The sequence below is a fragment of the Megalops cyprinoides genome, chromosome 1 (assembly GCF_013368585.1).
Source record: "Megalops cyprinoides isolate fMegCyp1 chromosome 1, fMegCyp1.pri, whole genome shotgun sequence".
Lineage (NCBI taxonomy): Eukaryota > Metazoa > Chordata > Actinopteri > Elopiformes > Megalopidae > Megalops > Megalops cyprinoides.
In genome coordinates, this window is record NC_050583.1 from 70,977,284 (window position 1) to 70,999,959 (window position 22,676).

Below are 22,676 nucleotides of genomic sequence, written 5' to 3' on the forward strand. Positions count from 1 at the left end.
CTGTAGAGCATTTATGAGGTCAGGCACTGATGTTGGACGAGAAGGCCTGGCTCGCAATCTCCGTTCCAGTTCATCCCAAAGGTGCTCGATGGGGTTGAGGTCAGGGCTCTGTGTGGGCCAGTCAAGTTCTTCCACACCGAGCTCATCAAACCATGTCTTTATAGTCCTTGCTTTGTGCACTGGGGCACAGTCATGTTGGAATAGAAAAGGGCCTTCCCCAAACTGTTTTGCCACAAAGTTAGCATTAGCATAGCATTGTCCAAAATGTCTTGGTATGCTGAAGCATACTAAAATGGCTCAAGGCTCTCTACTACAGTGCACTCTTTTGTGTTTTACTCGTTGCTTGTCTTATTTTGTCATGGAAACTTAACCTACAGTCGTCAGGAATTGATAGGCATTGGACTTCAGCTTAACACCGAAGTCACAAGTGCCTTCACACGGACTCATAACATCCCACTGGAGATAGCGAGACCGCCGGGAGCTCCGTGGATCGTTGCCGGGCACAGCAGGCGACGGAGGAGGCGCAGAGAGAGGAAGCAAAAGCGGGGATGCAGAGCCGGACTGCTAGCTCAGCTAAGGAAGCAACCGCACAAACCTCTGCTACCATCTATTTTCCTCACAAACGCCAGATCCCTCACAAACAAAATGGATGAGTTACAGTCACAAATTGCCTACAGCTGCCTCATCCTGAGTGAGTGTTGTCTGTTGATTGTGACAGAATCCTGGCTGCACTCGCAAATCCCCGACGCTACGGTGGAGCTAGCAGGACGGACCATCCATCGCCACGACCGGAACAAAGCCTCCAGTAAGGCTTTGTAATAATAGACAGCCATTGCTCACCGGACCTAGAGGCCATGTCTGTCCAGTGCAGACCGTTCTATCTGACACAGGAGCTAACTGTAGTCATTGTTACCGCTGTCTATATCCCACCGGATGCTAACGTTAGCACGGCGCTCGGACATCTTCAACACATCTTTAACAAACAACAGAGGACTCATCTCGACGGCGTTCACATAATCGCCAGGGATTTCGACCAAGCATGCTTATAGACTGTGCTCCCCAAACTCCACCAGCATGTCATGTGTCCTACTAGGGGGGAAAATACACTGGATCGTGTCTATACCAACATTAAGCATGCTTACGGAGCAACGCCCCTCCCCCACCTAGGACAATCCAACCATCTCTCTCTGCTCCTCATTCCGGCCTACACCCACCTCAGAAAGCAAACATAACTGAGCACACAAACCATCAGAACCTGGTCTGAAAATCCTCTCCCTCAGCTACAGGGCTGTTTTGCTTGTACAGAATGGAGCATCTTTGAACAGCAGGACCTAGTGGCATACAGAGAAACTGTGCTTTTCTACATAAAGAGCTGTGCAGAAAATGTCATAGTGGACAAATGCATCCGGGTTTTTCCAAACAGGAAACCCTGGATGACAAATGAAGTTCAGGCTCTGATCAGAGCCTTCAAGACGGGAGACGGCTCACTGTACAGCATTACCAGAGCCAACCTGAGAAGAGGCATCCAACATGCCAAGGAGGTCTACAGGAGGAAGATGGAGGGCTACCTCATGAACAACAACCCTTGGCAGATGTGGAGGGGCATCCAGGCTATAACCAACTACAAAGGCCAGAGCCCATCGACCACCGGCAGCAGCAGCCGAACAGGAGCCGAACAGCTTCTTTGCCCTCTTTGAGACCACCACACACCTGCACACACTGCCTCCCCACAACTCCAGCACCCCCCTCTCTCTCTCTCCAGGAGCATGAGGTGAGGAGGACACTGAGAGCAGTGAACCCCAGGAAAGCTGCTGGACCTGACGGCATCCCGGGGACTGTGGTCAAGGCATGCGCAGACCTCACCAAGCTATTCAACCTCTCCCTGATGCATGCCACCGTCCTTTCATGTCTGAAGGCCACCACCATCATCCCCATTCCTAAAAAACCTGCCATAGACAGCCTCAGTGACTACAGACAGATTGCCCTCACGTCTGTAGTCATGAAGTGTTTTGAGCGGCTAGTCTCTCAGCACATCAGAGACTGCCTCCCTCCCTCCTTCGCCCACCACCAGTTCGCTTATAGAGCAAACCGATCTATGGAGGATGCCATTGCCATAACACTTCACAGAGCGCTGAGTCATCTGGAGAACCGGAAGAGCTATGTGAGGATGCTCTTCGTGGATTACAGCTCAGCGTTTAACACAATCATCCCAGACATATTAGTTAACTGTTCAAACTACAGATCCCCCTCCCCACCTTCACCTGGATCAAACATTTTCTGCCCACAACTGCCCACAATCTGTCAGACTTGGCCCCCATCTCTCCTCCATGCTCACACTCAGCACTGGTTCTCCTCAGGGCTGCGTGCTGAGCCCCCTACTGTACGCCCTGTACACTTATGACTGCACTCCGTCCCACCCAACCAACGGCATCAATCGTTCGTGGATGACACCACCGTGATTGGGCTCATCTCCGATGGGGATGAGATGGCATACAGGGCTGAGATAGGGAAACTGTGTGGTGCTCAGAAAATAACCTGTCACTGAACGTCCTTAAAACAAAAGAACTTATCATGGACTTCAGGGAACACAGACAAGACCACGCCCCTCTCCCCATCAATGGAGAACGTGTGGAAACTGTAACCACCTTCAGGTTTCTGGGCACCCACATCTCTGCAGATCTCTCCTGGACACCCAACACCAAGGCCTTAGTGAAGAAGGCTCAGCAGTGGCTGCACTTCCTGCGTGTCCTCAGGAAGAACAACCTGGACAAGAAGCTGCTGCTGGCCTTCTATCACTCCTCTGTGGAGAGCATATTAACATACTCTCTGGGGGTGTGGTACGCAGGCTCCACAGCTGAGGACAGGAAGGCTGTGCGGAGGGTTATTAACACCGCCCAGAAAATTATCGGCTGCCCTCTGCCCTCCCTGGACGACATATCCAGATCCCGCTGCCTCAGTAAAATTAAGGCCATCACAGGAGACCCCTCACATCCCGCCTATCACCTGTTTGACCTGGTGCTTCAGGTCAATCAAGTCCCACACCTCCAGACTAACCAAAAGCTTCTTCCCCTGGGCCATACGGACTGCTAACAAACACTGACACCCCCCCCCCCCCCCCCCAACCGGCTTATCAATACAACTGTGCAATTCCACTGTGCACTTTAAGTAGTTTTTAAAAGGCCATATTATTGCACAAGTTTTTCTTTATATTTAAAATGTGTCTTATTTTTAAATTTGTATTTTATTGTATTTATTGTATATTATTTCTATACCCAATGTCGTGTGCCTTATTTGTATTGTGTTTATATAAATGTTCCACAGTGCACTGTTGTTGCAGACCACCCACAATTTCATTGTACCCCCACTGTGCAATGACAATAAAGTCTATTCTGATTCTGATTCTGATTAAGATTGCCCTTCACTGGAGATAGCCTAAACCCTGAAAAACAGGTGTGGCCAAATACTTTTGTCCATGTATGGTGAAAATGGTGTAACTTCATGCAATTTTGACAAAAGTAAAGCTGTGAGTGGTGCCTGTATTTATAAGTTGAAAGTTTTTTAAAGTGAAACTTTCTGCCTAAAACTCCATCCTTGTCCTTATCCATCTTTAGGCAGGATGGTTCAGTTTGGCAGCAGACATCGTCACAGGTCATAGGGCCTCCGCCACAGGAAGTAAACAAGACATTGACGCTGCGTTAATTGCATCAATTTCAAATTAATCGCAAAAATTAATGCGTTAATTTTGACAGCACTAATATATATATAATGTAAAATCAAGAGGAACACACAAGAAAAGAAAACCATTAAAGATAAAGTAAGTAAATAAATATATGAATATGGGTATAAAGTGAGCCGGAATCTAAAAGATAAACAGACAGTGGAAGTCGTAGCAGCAAATTGTTCAATGGGAAGCAGCAGTTTTTCTGGGAAGCAGCATTATTCTGTGAAATTACAGTCTTAAAGTGCAGAAGTGCAAAGTTTATCAGTACAGCTGGGGAAAATAATCGTTTTTACGATGCATCGCGATGCGAAAGTGAAAGATTCTGCGTCGATTCAGAAAAAGAAAATAATCGATTCTTAAAAACTGTAATTAACCCTTTCGCACGTACAGTCACACCGGTGTGATTAGCTGTTTAGCGCGTATGCTAAAGCCGGTGCAATTAGAACTAGGGACTAGTTCTAAGAACTAGGTTTGGCCGATGGCTGACAGACATCACAATGTTGAGCCGGCATCGTGATTGTGATCGTGATCGTGAGGAAAAACATCTTATTTAATCACACTATACCGCCCAGTGAAAGCATGTTTTAATTTAGGCGCACGCATTTTAAATTATTTTAAAATTATTTTTAAATCTATGTGGTTTGCACCTACCTCAGGAAATCAGGGGGCGAGTCTATTTCTATTGCGAAACCGAGGATTAAAACTTACCTACAGAGCGAACTCTCCCGTTCTCTGCTATTTGTCTTAAACAAATTATTCCTAATCGTTATATTATTATAAACCTTTTTCACCATGTCTCACCCTGCACATTTAACTATATTTCATGTTTAGGAAAAATATAATCAACGAATTATTAATATTGTAATGACTAGAGGAAACTCTTGCTGATTTTTAGCGTTATTAAGCTTCTCACAGTTTTCAGTTAGCATTTGCTATATTTTTATAATGTTAAAGCATTGTTTTCTCAAAGCTGAAGTGTTGTAATTGCACCGGTTTTAGCATACGTGCTAAACGGCAAACCACACCGTTGTGTACATATATGTGCGAAAAGGTTGAAAAAAAAAAAACTTTTAAACAGTGGATTTTCTTGAACTTATAATTCAACTGAAAAACAAATAACCATAACCGCTAATTTACAATGCACTAAAAACAAAAATGTTTTGTGTTACTGTTGACATATACCTTGTGGTAATTTTACTTGAAAAAGATTTTTATGTTGTATGAATCATGATATGATTTTTGAAAACAGCTGTTAAACAAAAAGTTGTAAACTAAAAACAGTTAAAATCTGAGGGCTTGTATTCTAGTATTAAGGAAAAAAACATTGTGATGCATCGAGAATCTTTATGTAATCAAAACACTACCCTTTGAATCGTAATCAAATGGAATCGTGAGACCAGTGAAGATTCACACCTCTATTTATCAGTCAATTGCAGCGATGCCCTGATGTGTAGTGATAATGCCCTGATGTGGAGTAATGCCATAATAATAGTAGCAGCAATTGTTAAGTGAGTCGCAGAGTTTCAGTCTCACAGCGTCTGGGAAGAAGCTATTCCTCAGCCTGGTGGTTCTGGTCTCGATGCTGCATAGGCTTCTGCCTGACGGGAGGGGGGGGCAAACAGCCGGTTAGCAGGGTGTGATGCATGAGGTCTTTTTCCTGCACCTGCTGCTGTAAATATCACCGATGGTGGGTAGGCTGCTGCCGATGATCCTCTTTACTACCCGCTGCAGTGCCTGTCTGTCTGCAGCAGAGCAGTTACTGTACCACACGGTGATGCAGGACATGATGATGCTCTCCACTACACATCTGTAGAAGGAGGAGAGGACTGAGGTGCCAAGGCCAGCACGCTTAAGCCTCCTTAAGAAGTAGAGGCGTTGGTGGGCCTTCTTCACTGTGCTGGTTGTGTTGATGCTCCAGGTGAGGTTGTCAGAGATGTGCAACCCAGGCATATAAAATAAGACAAGCTGCTAAATTCAATGGGTATAAAAGAGTCAAGGCACGAGGCAGGCCTAATAGACATACCTAAGAAGTCGATAATTTTTGTATTGTGTCTCTTATCTTTATGATTTTACTATCAAAGAAGTTCATAGTCATCCCTACTATAAATTGCTGGTATATTAGGGTTAACCAATGCAGGACTCTTAGTTAATCTGGCGATAGTGCTAAACACCTAGGATTGTCCTTATTTTTCTCTACAGCTATGAGGGCATGCTTATAGCTTAGGAGAGTTTTCTTCCACGCCAGGAGAAAAAACTTTGGTGGAGTGCCATTTTCTTTCAAGCTTTCGCATAGCTTGTTTGAGAGCTCGGGTATGGTCGTTGTACCAAGGTGCTAGCTTTTTGTCTGTGATTTTCTTCCTTTTAAGGGGAGCAACAGCATCCAGAGTGTTACGTAAAGTGGAGTCAATACTGTTGATTAATTTCACTTAAACTAGGGTTTGAACTTAACCTAGAGGAGATTTCCCTGTACAGGCTGTATGATGCAGGAAGCTCGGCGATAAAGGCATTAGCTGTAAAAGACGAAAACGTGCGTCTAGAAGAAAATTTGGGCTCTAGCACGTTAGCGGTAAATTGAAAGAGATGAGACAGTAGTTTGATAAAATGGGATTGTGTGGCATAATTTCTGCCAGGTTAATATCTGCTCCATATGTGAGGACTAGATCTAGAGTATGGTTACAGTAATGTGTGGGTTTATCCACAGCTTGATAGAGTCCAATAGATTCGATGATAGACAAAAATGCTGTTCTGAATGAGTCTCGTTCATTATTCATATGCACATTAAAATCGCCTGCGATCACAGCCTTTTCCAGGTTGGATAAAAAGTTGGCAAATTCCAATAAGAAAACACTATAAGGGCCAGGTGGCCTGTAAACGATTACAAGGGTAAATAGCTGAAATGCAGTCTGGAAGTGCAAATCTAAGTACTCACAGATCAAACAAATGAAAGTTATAGCCAGGTTTAACAGTGGCACAGAGTTTGGAGCTGTGTACAGCAGCAACACCGCCACCTCTGCCAGTAGGTCGAGGGACCTGGTGATTACTGTAACTGGGAGGAGTTGATTCATTAAGAGCAATAAAGTCATTAGGTTTAAGCCAAGTTTCAGTCAGGCATAATATATCAAATTGGTGGTCAGTAATCAATTCATTTTCTAACGTAGATTTAGGTTGTAACAACCTAATATTTATTAACCCAATCTTAAGGACCATTTGTCTGCAAGTATTACTTTATATGTAAATATTTGTACATTATGACAAATCAAAAGAAATGCCCAAAACCTTTCAAAAAATTTTGAACAAAAGATAAAACTAAAACTTATGTGTATTAATGTAATTTTATTTTGAATGAATGAATTTGCCCAGTATTTCCAAATTTATCCAAACTATTCAGTAACAGAGCTTTTGCCATCAGTTTCAACTCAGGCAGTGTTTGTGTGCATGCCAATGTGAGCCCGTGCATGGACTGGACAAAATATGATTGACCACACCTTATAATTAAGACCAGGTGATAAAAAAGTTGTAAGGAGGGAGAGCATGGGCAGAACAGGAAGGTAATTTTGTGCTCCTTGTTTTAAAACATTTTGGTCCCTATTTTTACCATTATATCCCTTACATCTAGGCCATGTTTATCAAGTTAGAGCTACTCAGAGGGCAAAGGCCATTCTGGCAGACACTCATGCAGAATTTTGTCTCCTGCCATCAGGGAGGAGGTACACTTTCCCTAGGAGGGCCAAATCAAACAGATATCTGAGATCATTTGTTCCATCAGCTGTTGGATTTTTAAACAAGCTGTAGGTCTACTTGCTATTGCACACACATTTTAACAATGGACTAATGGACTCTTAGTGTTTTTAATATGATGACCATCTACTGTATGTTATATGTATTTATGCTCTTTATTTATTCATATTTTATTTATTTAATGATGTGTGTTGGTTGTGTTGACTACTGTTTGGAAACCAAATTGCCCCTCGGGGACAGTAAAGACTATCCAATCCAATCCAATCCAACATTTGTCCCTTTGTGCCTTTTGTCTCATTTGTTTTTAGCCTCTCTGACTTATTTATAATATACGAACTTCAATTTTTTTGTGGCCCTGATTTTTGAAGAAATTCTATTTATGTCTGAAGTAATTGGCCACCTCCATCACAGTGGAACCGTTTAAACAGAACTGTGGTCTGTTTTCACCAATCCAAGCCTTGAAATCAGTTGTCACACTCTGTCATACCCTCTTCACACAAGCACAAAGATAAGCAAGGTGAAAAACGGCAATTTCTGCACAGCTAAATAAACATTATTTACTGTACCTTACTATTCCATTTTGTCTTAATAACCAGAAGCTTAGTAATTGTGTTCACCATGATGGTAATGTTTTTATTGTGTCTGTCTGATTCAGGTATGAAGAAGGATCTTCAGATCCTAAGGGATGAGATCAAAACAATAGCAAACCAAATTCAGAAGAAACTGAAAGGTAAGGGATATCAGAGAGCTACCATAGGGCATCCATTTTTATTTCAGCTTCCTCTCTTCCTTTCTCTCTCTCTTGCCCCTTCGTACACACAGTCACTTCTTTAGTAAAATCTACTTTTTATGACATTCATAGAAATGGCACCAGTAATTGTTTTGTGGCAAAAAAATCCAGATTTACGACAAACAACACAGGAAAGAAAGGTCTGAATGAGATTTTTTTTTCTTTCTACAAGCATCACGTTAGAGCTTGTGATTTGCAGGTCATTTTGTCTGTATTGTCAGCATGCTCTGATAGTGGACACGGATAAGAACATTAACACATCCATATAATGAAATATTATTTTATGGCAGAAATTCTAAAATTTCTGGTCTTGGTTTAGAATTATAACTCAATAACATTGCATGTTTGGGAAAGTAAGATTCAGTTCCAGACAATCCAGTTTAAAATAAAGATCCTGGGAACATTTTGGGTCCTAAATGTTCCAGCTGTCCATACTCTGGTTCCCTTAATGTTATCTCCAACCAGTCTTTCCCATATTCAAATCTCTGTTCAAATCCTGTGGAAGAAAGAAAGGTACTGTAGTGGCAGCCACTCAGACAAGTTTCATCTTATGTAAATTGATTTTGGCATCATTAGATTGTACTAGTCATATGCATTATATATTAGCTGGTTGAACAGTGCATGACATGTATAAAACATGGTATTTTATTGCTGCTCATTGAAAGATTGAGAAAGATTGAATGAACAAAATGAGACATTTTTGTATTCGTTTTACAGTTATTGAACCTAAGAAAGAGGAGGAGGATGGGAACTATGTCCCTATTAACGTAAGGATGCAAAGAACACAGGTGAATCTCTTAAACAGCTAACTCTACTGTCTGTCACTGATAACACAATGCAGTTGTGAGGTCTGTCATACCACATCTGATAAGTGGGGCTGGTTTTATGTCAGCTGTCTGCTCTCTCACAATTATTAATTAAAACTGTCATATTATTTTGTATAGCAGTTTTCAAAAACGGTTCAATGAGAGGAAATTAAAAATGCATTGTAGATAATACTTTGAAGTGTGTCTCTGAACTGAACATGTTTTTGGAATTAACAGGATTTGTAACAGAACTGTTGCTATTTCACACCTGAAACTTTGCTAAATAATACGACTGACATTATTTAGTGCATTACAGCACTTTGTTCAGTTTTTAGGACTGCTTCTCCAATGCAGCATCAAATTCACTGTGAATATTAAAATAATGTTGGTTGTAGTTGGGCTGGGGGACTTCCTAGTTATAAATAGTTTAACACAGTTAAATACAGTTTTTGATCAAGGTCATGATTCCTACTTATTAGGAGAAATGCTTAGGAGTATAAAGTGTTTGTATGAACAGATTTTTCTGCTGTTAACACTGTGACTGCCAGTAGTTAAGCACAAACTATGAAGGAAGAATAGAGCAAATGAAGAGGAGGAGTAGGGGTGGGTACTTGTCTCACTGGTCTCAGGCACCCTCCAGTTTTTCAGGCACCTGTAAATTGCTTGGATGATGCCAGTGGCGCACTGCCTATTAGTGATGGAGAAAACAAACCTTTATGACGCAATTAACAATTTGCATCAGTTGTTTCAAGATAGATTCACTGTATCAAGCTACTTGAAGCTTCCATGCCACATTGACATCTACTGGTGTATGGAACTCAGGGCAACCAGCCCTCTTGTTCTGAACAAATGTCGTGACTTCACTTAAATGCTGTATTTACTGTTTTACAGAGATCCTGTCTGTTTGTGCTTAGATATGTTTGAGCTCCTTGCAAAACATTGGATAATAGTTAAGCTACAATGCTGATACTCTGCAGTTATGATCAGGTTAAATATGTTTTAATATGAAGAGAGAGGGAAAATCGAAGACCCTTAGTCATAACCATTTTTATGTCATGATTATTTTACTAATTTAACACATCAGAATCATGATGTTCATGCTAACTGCATTAAATGCAAATAATGATTTAGTCCTCATTTAAAGGATTGATCCCCTTTAGAGATATATTCAATATTAAGGAAAAATTAATGAAAAATTCTCTTTATCATGATATAACCACTTATCACAAAATACAGGTTTGTGAATATGTGGATTTCTGTCTAGCTCTCCAGCTGTTGATGAAACACAGTGGATTTGAGGAGTAATGCCTGCTTTAACACATTTTAACGTTTGGTCCTGCTGGAGTGTCAGTGAAACAACACATTTGTTTCAGGAGAGTGTTAACATGTGAACTTCCTGCAAGACATTTGTCCAGAGTCACTGAAACATAATGTTGAACTGAAAATGTAATCTATGGCAGTGCAGTAACAGTCGAACGTTTGGGGATAAATTTTAATTAAAGTCATACTGGAGAAACTCATCAGAGGACACAGCTGCATTTTCTTTTTTCTGGGCACACTGACTTGTAATATATCATGGATGTCAATACTTGTCATATAATTCAAAGTCGAGAATGTGTTAACTTTAACAGAAGTTATAATGTACAGTGTGTGAAACACTGCGCATTAGATTAATTGTGTAGTTAATGGTCAATATCTATTGACAGAATGGGCTACTCATTGTTTGTGCAAATTTATTTTGTTTATGTATTCAACTGTTGTAGAATTAATATTGGCAGTTGTTGCTCTTAATTTGGAAGTATAGTAATCGTTGGATAATTTACTGCATTTAGAAAAAATTACCTGTAGCAGTTTCGAACATCTAGTCAATTTGCTAAACTGCGTTTGAGATGAGCACTTTACTTATTAAACTATTCATCAGCTATGAAATGTGTGGCTGAGTGAGGGGAAATACTACATATATACCTTAAAACTTCTAATAATAGCCGAGTCTCCAATAAACGCAGGTCTCATAATCGGCGGTACATTTACATTTACATTTATTTATTTAGCAGATGCTTTTATCCAAAGCGACATACAAAAGTGCATACAGTAAGTATAGCGACCAGGGTTCCCACACCTTGGTTAACTTCAAATTCAAGGACCTTTCAAGGACTTTCCAGGTCCAATACCCTCAAATTCAAGGACTTAATGTGGTGATACATTTCAAGTGAGAGCAAGGTTACATCGTGTTACCTTGTCAGACCAAGGATACCTTGTCACAGTTTTCATGTGTTGAACACAACTATGCAAAAAAGCTTTTTATTTTTGGTCATATGACAGAGATGAGGTATTCTATTTGGCCAAAAAAGGACTAGGCTAACTGTGATAATTCAATAACCATGCATGATCACACCACAGTATCTCTGGAATTTCTGCTAACTGTACTGTTGTTATTTTTATCATTTAGCCTATATTATAGTGATATTTAGTTAATTGATCTCAATGATAACATGGTATATCTGCCCCTAATGCGTTCATGATTAATTGTTGTTATTGTTACAACCAGAAGGGGGCAACTTAAAACCCCAGAAACATCCACAACAGAGCTTTGATTGATGGTTTTGGGAGGTCAGGTGAGCATGATGTGTCTTGTGACATGTTAGCTGTCAACTGCACCGTCGTCATTTACGCCGTTATTATTCTTGTGAAAGCTTGGCACACTGACGTTAGCAACTCATAACTGTGCACTTTCTAACATTAGCAAACTCTTTTATGTTCACTCTTCAACTCAACTCAACAGTCAGCCTTCGTGACTGACATTTCACAGCAAGACATTCAAATAACAGCAAAAACAGCTAGCAGCTAACATTCACTACGATGGGACTAGACAATTTGGCAGGCTGATCCTTCTTAGCAAGTACATGGGGTTCTGTACCTTTCTATGTCAGATGCAGGCTATGGTAGGACCAGAGAATTTGGTAGGACCTACTGCTTTCAATTTACGAAGTGCCCTCTTGTGTGTTGACCCAGCTGCATGGCTTGAAAGAGCCCATACTATCCACTTTGATTTACAGCAGGCTCTGCACCTGGCCATGTGATGGTCCTTTGGATCTTTGGCAAGCCATTCTTTAAAATCCTCTTTGGTGAGCCAAATATCTTGAAATTTACATTTTCCAAGCATCACGCCAATCAGCCAATGGTGTGTGTGAAACAAACGTTGAGGTACCGTCGTAGCTTCGCGCGCGCATGAACGTCATGGCAACGTAGAACACAAAGTAGCAAAGTAGCCGCGTAACCAGGGCTCAAGTTATGATTTCATCTCTGTGGGGGTCTCCAAACTCTTAAAAAAAAAAAAAACACTTGTACAACACTTGCACACACACACTCAGATTTTTGGTTGAAAATATTGTTTGTGGTATTTTCCTACAGCCCACGCAACATACTTTAAACAGAGAGAGGATGCATTCTAGTAGAAAGTAAAAGCCATCTCTTACCATTACGCAGACAAAATAGACCAAAAGGTGCACCTATTTAACTTATTGATCTTTGTCTTGAAAACGTATCCAAGGAATGAAAGCATCTTCTTCGGATTAATGTTTGCGAGCTCACAAATTGATAGTTTGCACGCATAGTGGCATGGGGCGTCGTGGTGAAGTGCAGCCATGCTGCATTCACGATTCTTTATTCTACACGTTTACTCTTATTACTTGTCAAGACTATTTATCTATCTTTAACGTAAATATTACTCCGTATATGGAAGGAAAATGAGCTTTATTTGTGACTAAAATATAATGCTGTATTTTCAGAGACCCCCACAGATATTTGACTTTACTGCTTTCATGGGAGCCAGTCCTCACTCTATGGGAGCTCAGCTCCCACTGGCTCCTACGTAACTCGAACACTGCGCGTAACCAACGTAAATCAGCAACCTATGCATACGAAGTGGTGGTGAAATAATGGAGACACATTAGTGGAGGGAATCATATGGAAAATATTCCAAAAGCACTTTCAAGGACCTGTATCTGTTTATGTCTATTTTCAAAAACTTTCCAGGGCCTTGAAAATTTTTTTTCAGAATCACAAACTTTCAAGGATTTCAAGGATCTGTGGGAACCCAGAGCTACAGTATGGGGACGGGATGTGTACAGTTCCACAATGAGACAGTAGTTCTCAGCTGAGAGCAAGGTCTGTTTGAGGACACAGTATTATCTGATTTGTACGACTACAGCATATAGGGCAACTAATACGATGCAGCTTCAAACTTCAAACAGCAAACTTCAACAACTTCAAACCGTGCAATGAGTGTCAGAGTAAAGGCGGCGACAAAAAACAATTCAAAAATCACACAGTAATTTACAACAGCACTGATTGGGGGTTGGGGGGGGGCAGCAATTGTGTGCTGGGTCAGTCCAGGTAGAGTCTGAAGATGTGCGTCTTCAGACCCCGTCTTAAGGAATGGGGTGATGGAGCTGTCCGTAGCAGGACAGGGAGTTCGTTCCACCACTGGGGAGCAATGTAGGTGAAACGCCGATGCCTAGCAGAACGAGTACCTCCTGCCTTGACCATGCAAGGAGCACAGGGGTTGGGCTGGTGTGTAGGGTTGGATGAGTTCTTGGTGGTAGGTAGGGGCTGTCCTGTTGATTGCAGAGAAGGTGAGGGTCAGGGTCTTGAATCTGATCCTGGCAGTGACAGGAAGCCAGTGGAGGGATTTAAGCAGGGGAGTAACATGGGACAATTTGGGGAGGTTGAAGATTAGTTGGGCAGCTGCGTTCTGGATGAGCTGCAGAGGCTGGGTGGTACGGAGAGAGTTACAGTAGTCCAGGCGAGGGAGAACTGTGGCCTGGATAAGGAGCTGCATCGCGTATGTTGTCAGGAAGGGACGACTCCTCCTGATGTTGTGGAGGAGGAATCGGCAGGCCCGTGACATGCGAGCAATGTGCTCCTTGAAGTCCAGGTTGCTGTCGAGGATGACGCCCAAGCTCTTTGCTGACTGAGAGGATGGTATTGTGGTGCCATCAACGGTGATGGAGAGGTCTTGCAGGGGGGAAGGGCCGGCTGGGATGAAGAGCAGTTCTGTTTTTCTGAGGTTCAGCTTCAGATGGTGGGATGACATCCATTTGGAGATGTCAGCCAGGAATGCAGAAATTCTTTCGTTGACTTGGGGGGTAGAGGGAGGGAAAGAGAAAAAGAGTTGGATGTCGTCAGCATAGCAGTGATAGGAGAAGCCATGTGATTTGATAACTGAGCCAGGTGAGTTGATATAAATTGAGAAGAGTAGGGGTCCCAGTACTGAACCCTGTGGAACTCCTGTAGTGAGAGGGGTTGGTGCAGAGGTGGAGCCTTTCCAGTAGATCTGGGAGGATCTACCAGTCAGTTAAGACTTGTACCAAGAGAGGGCGGTCCCAGAGATGCCCATCTCAGGCAGCTTTGATATTAGTGTCTGGTGGTTGACTGAGTCAAAAACAGCGGAGAGGTCGAGGAGGATGAGGATAGATGACAGGTCGGAGGCTCTAGCAGTGTCTAGAGCCTCTGTCATGGCCAGGAGTGCGGTTTCTGTTGAGTGGCCAGCTCTGAAACCTGACTGATGGGGGTCCAGGAGGTTGTTCCTGAGAAGAAAAGGTTACAGTTGGTTAAGTACTGCATGTTCCAGGGTTTTAGATAGAAATGAGAGGAGAGATACTGGTCGGTAGTTCGTAACATCTGATGGGTCTGTAGATGGTTTCTTCAGGAGTGGTGTGACCAGAGCTTTCTTGAAGTCTGTGGGGACAGTACCAGAGATTAGTGAAGCATTGATGAATGAGGAAAGAAATGGGGCGATCTCACCGGATATAGATTGGAGCAGAGTAAAGGGGATGAGGTCCAGAGGGCAGGTTGTGGCATGGTGGTCTGTGATGAGTTGAAGCACTTCCAAGTCTTTGAGTGGCATGAAGGAAGACAGCTGGTTGATGCAGTTGGTCATGGTGGTCAAGTGTGTTGTTGAGGGGGTGAAGGAGTCCTGGATGCTGGTCACCTTTTCCTCGAAGTAAACCCTGAAATCATTGGCAGAGAGGAGAGAGGGAGAGGGAGGAGGAGGAGGGTGGAGAAGGTGGAGAAAAGTTTTTGTGGGTTAGTTATGTTAGCGTTAATTTTGGATTGGAAGAAAGAGGACTTAGCTGATGTTGTTGTGGTTGTAAATGCTGTTAGCAGAGAGTGACAGGTAGCCAGGTCCACAGAGGATCTGGATCTCCTCCACTTCCTCTCAGCAGCTTGCAGTGTGTCCTGTCAGAGCGGAGGGAGTCAGCCAGCCATGGACAGGAAGGTGATGGTCGCAATGGCCTGGAGACAGTAAGGTGGAGAGCACCTAAAGATTGAGAGAGACATGTGTTAAGGACTGATGTAATAGACTCAGCAGGCATGATGGAGAAGGAGGGAAGGGGAGGGCAGGTAGAGAGAACAGCGGAGGTGAATGCGGAGTGGGAGAGTGTGTGGAAGTTTCTTCTGAAAGTGAAGGGGGGGATCAGTAGGGGGGTTGAGGGTGGAGGGGAGAGTGAGGGAGAATGATACAAAGTAGTGGTCCGATACGTGGAGGGGAGTCACCGTGAGGTGGGTTGTGGCAAAGCTCCTGGTGAACACAAGGTCGAGCTGGTTGCCGGCCTTGTGGGTCACAGGTGATGGCGAGAGGTTGAGGGCGAAGGACTGGAGGAGGGAGATTATGCTGGCCATCAGGGAGGTTGCAGATGGAATACTGAAGTCTCCCAGTAGAGTCAGTGGGGTGTCATCAGGGAGGGAGCTCAGAAGAGTGTCGAGCTCGTCAATGAAGAAGCCGAGGGGACCTGGGGGGCGGTAAAGAACAGCAATGGTGAGGTTTAGAGGATGAGATACAGATATGGCATGGAATTCAAATGAGTTAATGGAGAGAGTGTGGAGGGGCAGAGGGGAGTATCTCCAGGATGGGGAGATAAGCAGCCCCATGCCACCTCCTCTGCCTGAGGCCCGTGGAGTGTGAGTGAAGGAGTATGAGGAGTACAGGGCAGCAGGGGTCGCGGTGTTGTCTGGGGAAATCCAGGTCTCGGTGAGTGCCAGGAATTGGAGTGACATGGTCTCAGCGTAGGCTGTGATGAATTCAGCCTTTTGAACCGATGACTGGCAGTTCCATAGTCCACCCACCACTGAGAGCACCTCGGAGGAGGACAGAGGGGGATAAACCAGGTTAGCCAGGTTGCGTTTAAGGGAGATGTATCTCCTGGAACGAGAGGAAGAGTGGATGAGGATAGGAAGGCAGCACATGGTGTGATGAGTGAAGGGTCTGGTGGTAGAGTGAGAAGAGGATTCAGAGAAAAACGCAAAAATTCAGAGGAGAAAAATTCAGAGGAAATGACGACGAGGCTGCCGTACTGACAGCCTCTGTGTTAACTAAATACCTGTAATGCTAATTAGCTTGATATGTGCGACCCTTTCAGTGAAATAAACGCCTGCCTCAAAAAACGCCGGGGAAAATTATATTTATTTTTCATGACTATAAAACGGAAGAACAGTGGGTTAAAATGCTTACAGTAGTCCTGTTTATTTTTGTGGCTAAAAAACGAAATAACAAATAATTTTTTACACTAAATGAGGTTGTTTTAGTGAATTCAATTTTCCTTATGCGTTCATCTGTTCACAAATTAGATTAAACACAAATGAACAAAACGAGCTGTCTTTCGGATCATGGTAGCCTAAATTCACAATGATACTGCTATTCTTTTTGCTTTGCTTGCTTGTGGTTGTCCATTGTATCCGATGATGACGTCCACGTCTTTATTGGTTAGTTTTTTGGTGGCTGAAAAGTCCTATCCTGGATCCACAGGTTCTATTGCAAATGTTGCATGTGTATGAGGTGTTTGGGACAACCGTGGCTGTGCCTCCCCTGAGTCCCCTCTTGAGTCCCTTGACACTTGAGTCCCCTCCAGGCACAGTTGCCGCCAGGTGTCGCGGTCAGTAGCAAGGTCTTCCAGGTCCCCAGGTCTGATTTTACATTTCTACAAGGCAATCCTTAGCTGGTCTTTATAACGCTTCTTCTGCCCTCCGGCAGAGCGTCGCCCAAGATTTAGCTGGCCATACAGCACTCTGCGGGGTTGGAGGCATTCTTACAACGTACCCCGGCCATCGTAGCTGATGTTGGGTGATCATGGCTTCAACGCTATGGGAGTTTGTTCTTCTGAGTATCTCGGAATGAGGTACACAATCCCGCCAGGTGATGCCGAGGATGCACTGTAGGCAGCGTATATGGAATTGTTCCAGGCACTTAATGTGTCGACTGCTATTCTTACAGACTGTGCTCTCCCATCATCATGCAATGACAGTGATTCCTGTTTGAGTTGCTACCAAAGAGCGCTGTATAATGTTTGTTCAGTAGGCTACTTGGGGGGGGGAAACATGGTGAATTTTCCTGGTCAGTTCAGCTACCAATAACTTTCAGAAGCCTGAGGGCTTTCAGTGAAATAAACGCAGGTCTCTTATTATCGCCGAGTCTCCAATAAATGCCGGTAAAGTTAAGTGATTAAAGCAAATAAACGCCTCAGCGTTTATTGGAAGTTTAATGGAATGTAGGTATATAGTTGGAAAAAACAGACATGTGAGTTACATTTAAAGAAATGTAATGTATAATGGATATTTGGAAAGATGCTGCAGTAATACTTTTTGCTAATTGGGTAATATCCTTTATTGCTACTTTACAACACAAGGAATAAATATATGACAACAGAGTGCCTTAGATTCACACATGTTCAAGCAGCAGCATGCAGATGAGTGTAGATTGGTTTAAATAATTATCTCACTGAAGTGTCAAAGAAATGCTATGTTAAATAATGAACAGACACACCTCTGGTTGTGTCAGGACACTTCCTGTCCTTCAACACAAAATAGTATTAATGAATTCAGACTGTGACATAACACTTTTGAACAACCAAAATCTCACAACTCGTCAAACCTTAACACAGGCCAGTCTTTTATACATTAATTATCATTCATAATGTAAGGCAGTACTTAAACATTCACTAATTCAATTGATCTCATAATTTAGGCCAATGTAATCTTGAGTTCTTGTTGGATGTTAGGATCAAAGTTTACTTGTCTGTGAGTAAATTAGAGCAAATTCAAGGAGTACCAGAATAGAGGGAGAACCACAGCTGGAAGGTATAAGTAAATAATTTAACACGTGCACTTTCAGTGCTATGAAGTTGGAAATTCAGAAAGAAAAACACTGGATGCACCAGGAGGTCTATATATGTTTATTAAAACAAAAGATTGTTAGGTCGAGACTTTTTGAAAAATGACAATCAGAATTTCAGCAGAAGAGAACTTAGTCAGAAAACTTATAGAAATACTCTCAAAACAATATTCACATACTGAATGTTTCTTAAATGTGGCAAAACACTGTTGGTCACTAGCTGTATACTGTGATCTCTAAAGAAACTTTGATAGAACTTGCTACTGACTCTGGAAAACAAAATGGGCTTTATTAAATACATTTTATTAAAACATTACAGGGTGTAACATTCCTTAGCCAGCTAGTCATAAACAAATTACATATGTTTACAATCAAACAGAAAACATCCCAGGAAACATGAACACAGCTTTCTGAAATGTGGTCTGTTTGCTATGGAAAAATGTCACTGAATGAAAGTGTCTAGAAACTAGATGACTAGCCATCTAGGCATTTCAGGAAGAGAAATGTTTCAACATTCTTTGGTCTCAGACAAGACCTGAATTTGCGAAGTGAATGTAATTGTGAAACAGTGAATGTAATTGCCGATCTCAGAGTTACACTTACAGCAGAGCGGAGAAACATTAGCATCCATCTTGTTTTATAGGTGTTATATCTATATGATGTAAAATTTTAAACTGTGTGGATTTGGTTCGATTACAGATAGGTATTTCCATAGCATGGGTCTACACTTCCTGCCAGTCTAGATTGTCAATCAAGATGCCCAAGTCTCTCTCCCAGACGTGCTTAATAGCTTGGGAAGTTGGAGATGAGTTGGAATTTAGGGCTCTATAAAATACACTAATGCGTTTCTTGGACACTTGTGAAGACAAAGCCCTTTCTACATGTAAGGTGGCACTAATGGTTGTCAGTGTGGTATCTTTAGTGATGTAGTGTCTGATTTGCAAATATCTAAAAAATTCACCTTTCTGTAAGCCATATTGCTGCTGCAGCTGCTGAAGTGATAGCTAAGTCTGGCCATCGAATAGATCTCCTAGCTTTGTTAGCCCCTGGCTGTACCATGCTTTAAAGCCCCGGTCTTGGCAGCCTGGCAGAAAATCTGGGCCATCCAGAATAGGAGTAAGAGGGGATGTTAAATGAGCACGGCCCTCTGTAGTAGGGATGTACCTACTACAGTGATAGGTTTAGGACAGAGGTCCTTGACAGACTCAAAGTTATTCACAAACAGCAAATTCCACAAAGGGCATTTGGACTGAGAGGATTCAAAGTCAAGCCAAATTGAGGCTGGGTCATATTTGAGCCAATCTGTTATCACCCGGTGTGCTGCCAACTGACAGAGTCTTACATTTGGTACATCTAAGCCCCCATCAGAGCCAGCCATTTGGAGTTGTGCCATCTTCAGTCAGGGCTTCCTTTTGCTCCAGATAAAGGAACTCAGCCAGCCTTTGAGCACTTTGATAACCTTATTAGATAACAAAATGGGGATCATTTGCAATGGGTTGAGTAGTCTGGGCAGGATGTTCATTTTAATGAGGGCAATCCTTCCAAGCCAGGAAAGAGGTAAGGGGGCCCAGCGATCTAAATCTGCCATTATGGTATCCAGAAGAGGAGGGAAATTGGCCTTAAACATCTGACCATATGTGGGTTATATACACTCCCAAGTAAACAAAACCAGAGGGTGACCAATGGAAAGGAGTGGGCTCTGACAGGCCTGGGACAGACGTTAGAGACCCCAGCGGCATGACCTCAGACTTTGCTAAATTAATTTTGTACCCTGAAAAAGTGCCAAATGTTGAAATGGCTTGGGTCAGGCAGGGAATAGACGTTTGTGGTCTTGATAAAAATATCAACACGTCATCTGCGTAAATGGTAATTTTATGCTTCCTCTCTCCAAGAATACCAGATATTAGAGCATTCTGCCTTATTGCTTGAGCCAGTGGCTCGATAGTAACATCGAAAAGCAATGGGTCAAGAGAGTCACCCTGTCTGTTCCCACGGTGAAGGGGAAACTTGCTAGATCTCATCCCATTAGTCAGAACTGCTGTCATTGGAGTGTTGTAAAGAACCCTGACCAATTGACAAAATTATCACGCAAGCCAAATTTCTCCAGTGTATAAAACAAATAAGACCACTCGACCCAGTCAAATGCCTTCTTGGCATCAAGAGAAACACAAGGGCAGGGTTCTTGCAGCCCTGGGATAGCTGAATGATATAAAGGAGCCTTCTCATATTATCACAGTAGTTCAGGAGGTCTCAGGCCTGGGAAAAATGTAAAGCTGCTTTGTGACAACTTGTAAAAAGCACTATGCAAATAAAATTGAAATGAATTGAATTGAATAGTTCCGACCCTTAATAAAACCGGTCTGGTCCTCCTCAATAATGTAAGGTAACACTTTTTCCAAACGCATGGCTAGTATTTTGGAAAGCAATTTTTGGTCAGAGTTAAGTAGGGCAAGAGGCCTATAGGAGGCGCAACTGTTGGGGCACTTTCCTTTTTTAAGGATAAGGGAGATATTGGCCTCCCTGAGTGATTGAGGTAGGATCCCATTTTCAAAAGAATGGTTAAACATAGCCAGTAATGGGTCTAAGAGAATATTATAAAACTCACAACCAAATCCATCTGGCCCAGAGGCCTTCCCCTGATGACATAGATTTCAAAGCAAGCAATGCTTCCTCACTTGTAATTGGGGCATTTAACTGTAGTTTTTGTGCTTCTCTAGCCTTTGGGAGTCTCAGGTCTGAGAAAAATAAGTGCATAAGGGCTAGGGCATTGTCAGGCTGTTCCGACTTATATAAATTGGAAAAAAATAATGCAAATTCTTTATTAATAGTTTTGGTATCAAATGATCTGACACCATTGGAATCTGTAATTGAGACAATAGTTTGAGAGTCTGCCCTCTTTTTAACAAGATTGGCAAGATATCTGCCGGGTTTTTCCCCGAACTCATACAGCTTCTGTCTGGCGAATTTGAGGGAGTGCTCAGAGTCCTGCATCAGCAGAGTATTCAGTGCCGCACGTGTGGCTGTCAACTCCGTGAGTGAATTTGGGCTTCGGCTAGATATGTAATGTTTCTCCAAGTCGGCTAATCTAGATTCAAGGAGCTTATGCTGTTCATTCTTTCGACGTCTATGGGATGCTACAAAAGACATGATCAAGCCCCGGGAGTAAGCTTTACACGTCTCCCAAAGGATAGAGGGATATGTCTGTAGATAGTGAGGTAATTGAATAAAACATCTTCAATTCTGAGGTAAAACAGGAAGTGAAATTATCATCTTTGAGAGATGATTGAAGTCTCCAGGGCCTTGACAATGCCCTTTCGTCAGAAAGAGAATAAACCATATATAAAGGGGTGTGGTCAGATAAGATGATGCTACGTATGGTACATGACAGAACCAAAAACATTTTTGATGAAGGAATGAAAAGGTTATCAATTCTACTGTAAAAAAGTAAACTCTGAGTCAGTGAATGGAACTCCCTCCATACATCTGAATACCCAATGTCATGACATATAGAAGTGAGCACCCCTGGCTTGCTTTGGTGGAGGGGAGAAGCCAGGTGGAAGTTTTATAAAGAGAGGGATTAAGATGGCAGTTGAAATCTCCTCCCACAAAGGAATTCTCAGATGCCAGTTCAGCAAACTCTGCAAAGGCCTTAGAGGGAAAATCAGAGGAATAGCCAGGAGGGCAATAGAGATCCATAGGTGTAACAGCCTTACCTGAGAGTACTCCCCTGACAGTCACACAGCGGCCTTGACTATCTTCAACACAGCTAAGGGACCTAAATGCAAGATTTTTACTGACCAAGACGGCCACACCCCTACTAAAAGAAGAATATGATGTTGCAAAAACCTGCCCCACCCAGTTCCTTTGCAGTTTTACATTGTCCTTGTCCTCCAAGTGAGTCTCTTGGAAGAAAGCAATAGAAACATCCTCTTTTTTCAGAAATGTTAATACTGCCATTCTCTTGGCAATGTTTTTGAAGACCCCAGATGTTCTAAGAACAGAGCTTAATGGTGTTTAAATTAGACATGGCCACGAGACATTGTAGTAGCTATGTTGGCAAAATGATCAGCCCAGACTCATGGCACAATCCCATCCTCTTTAGTATGTGCATCATGTGACCCATGTTATCAGAGTCCCAGGCCAGTTAAAGTCAGAGGGACTGGAAAATGCCTCACTAATATGCAATTCAAACGTTAGACATGTGTGTCCTGAGCTAGACAAAAAAAAACTTAACTAAACAAGCATGACAGCAACTGTATAAAAAACAAAAACAAATTGAGGGCTTTTCCCCAAATTAACAGGGACTGTTCACCATACCAACAACTTTCAAGCTCACAACAAAGAGCGAACTGGCAGTGCAAAAAGTAAAACATTTGCAGACAACTAAAGAAGTCCTCTCTGTGGGAATGACCGATATAAGATTGAAAAGTAATATTTTTCAAATTTCGAGCA

The 22,676-nt window shown here is 42.5% G+C and overlaps 1 protein-coding gene across 1 annotated transcript in view; it reads left to right on the forward strand.

Annotated features, from left to right (window-relative positions):
* The window catches only part of stx4 (syntaxin 4), a 70,194-nt gene that overhangs the window by 10,923 nt on the left and 36,595 nt on the right, over positions 1-22,676 (forward strand). Inside the window, exons 4-5 of the mRNA XM_036533872.1 lie at positions 8,115-8,189; positions 8,967-9,037. Of these exons, the coding sequence (XP_036389765.1) occupies positions 8,115-8,189; positions 8,967-9,037 (146 nt within the window). The remainder of the gene's footprint in view (positions 1-8,114; positions 8,190-8,966; positions 9,038-22,676) is intronic.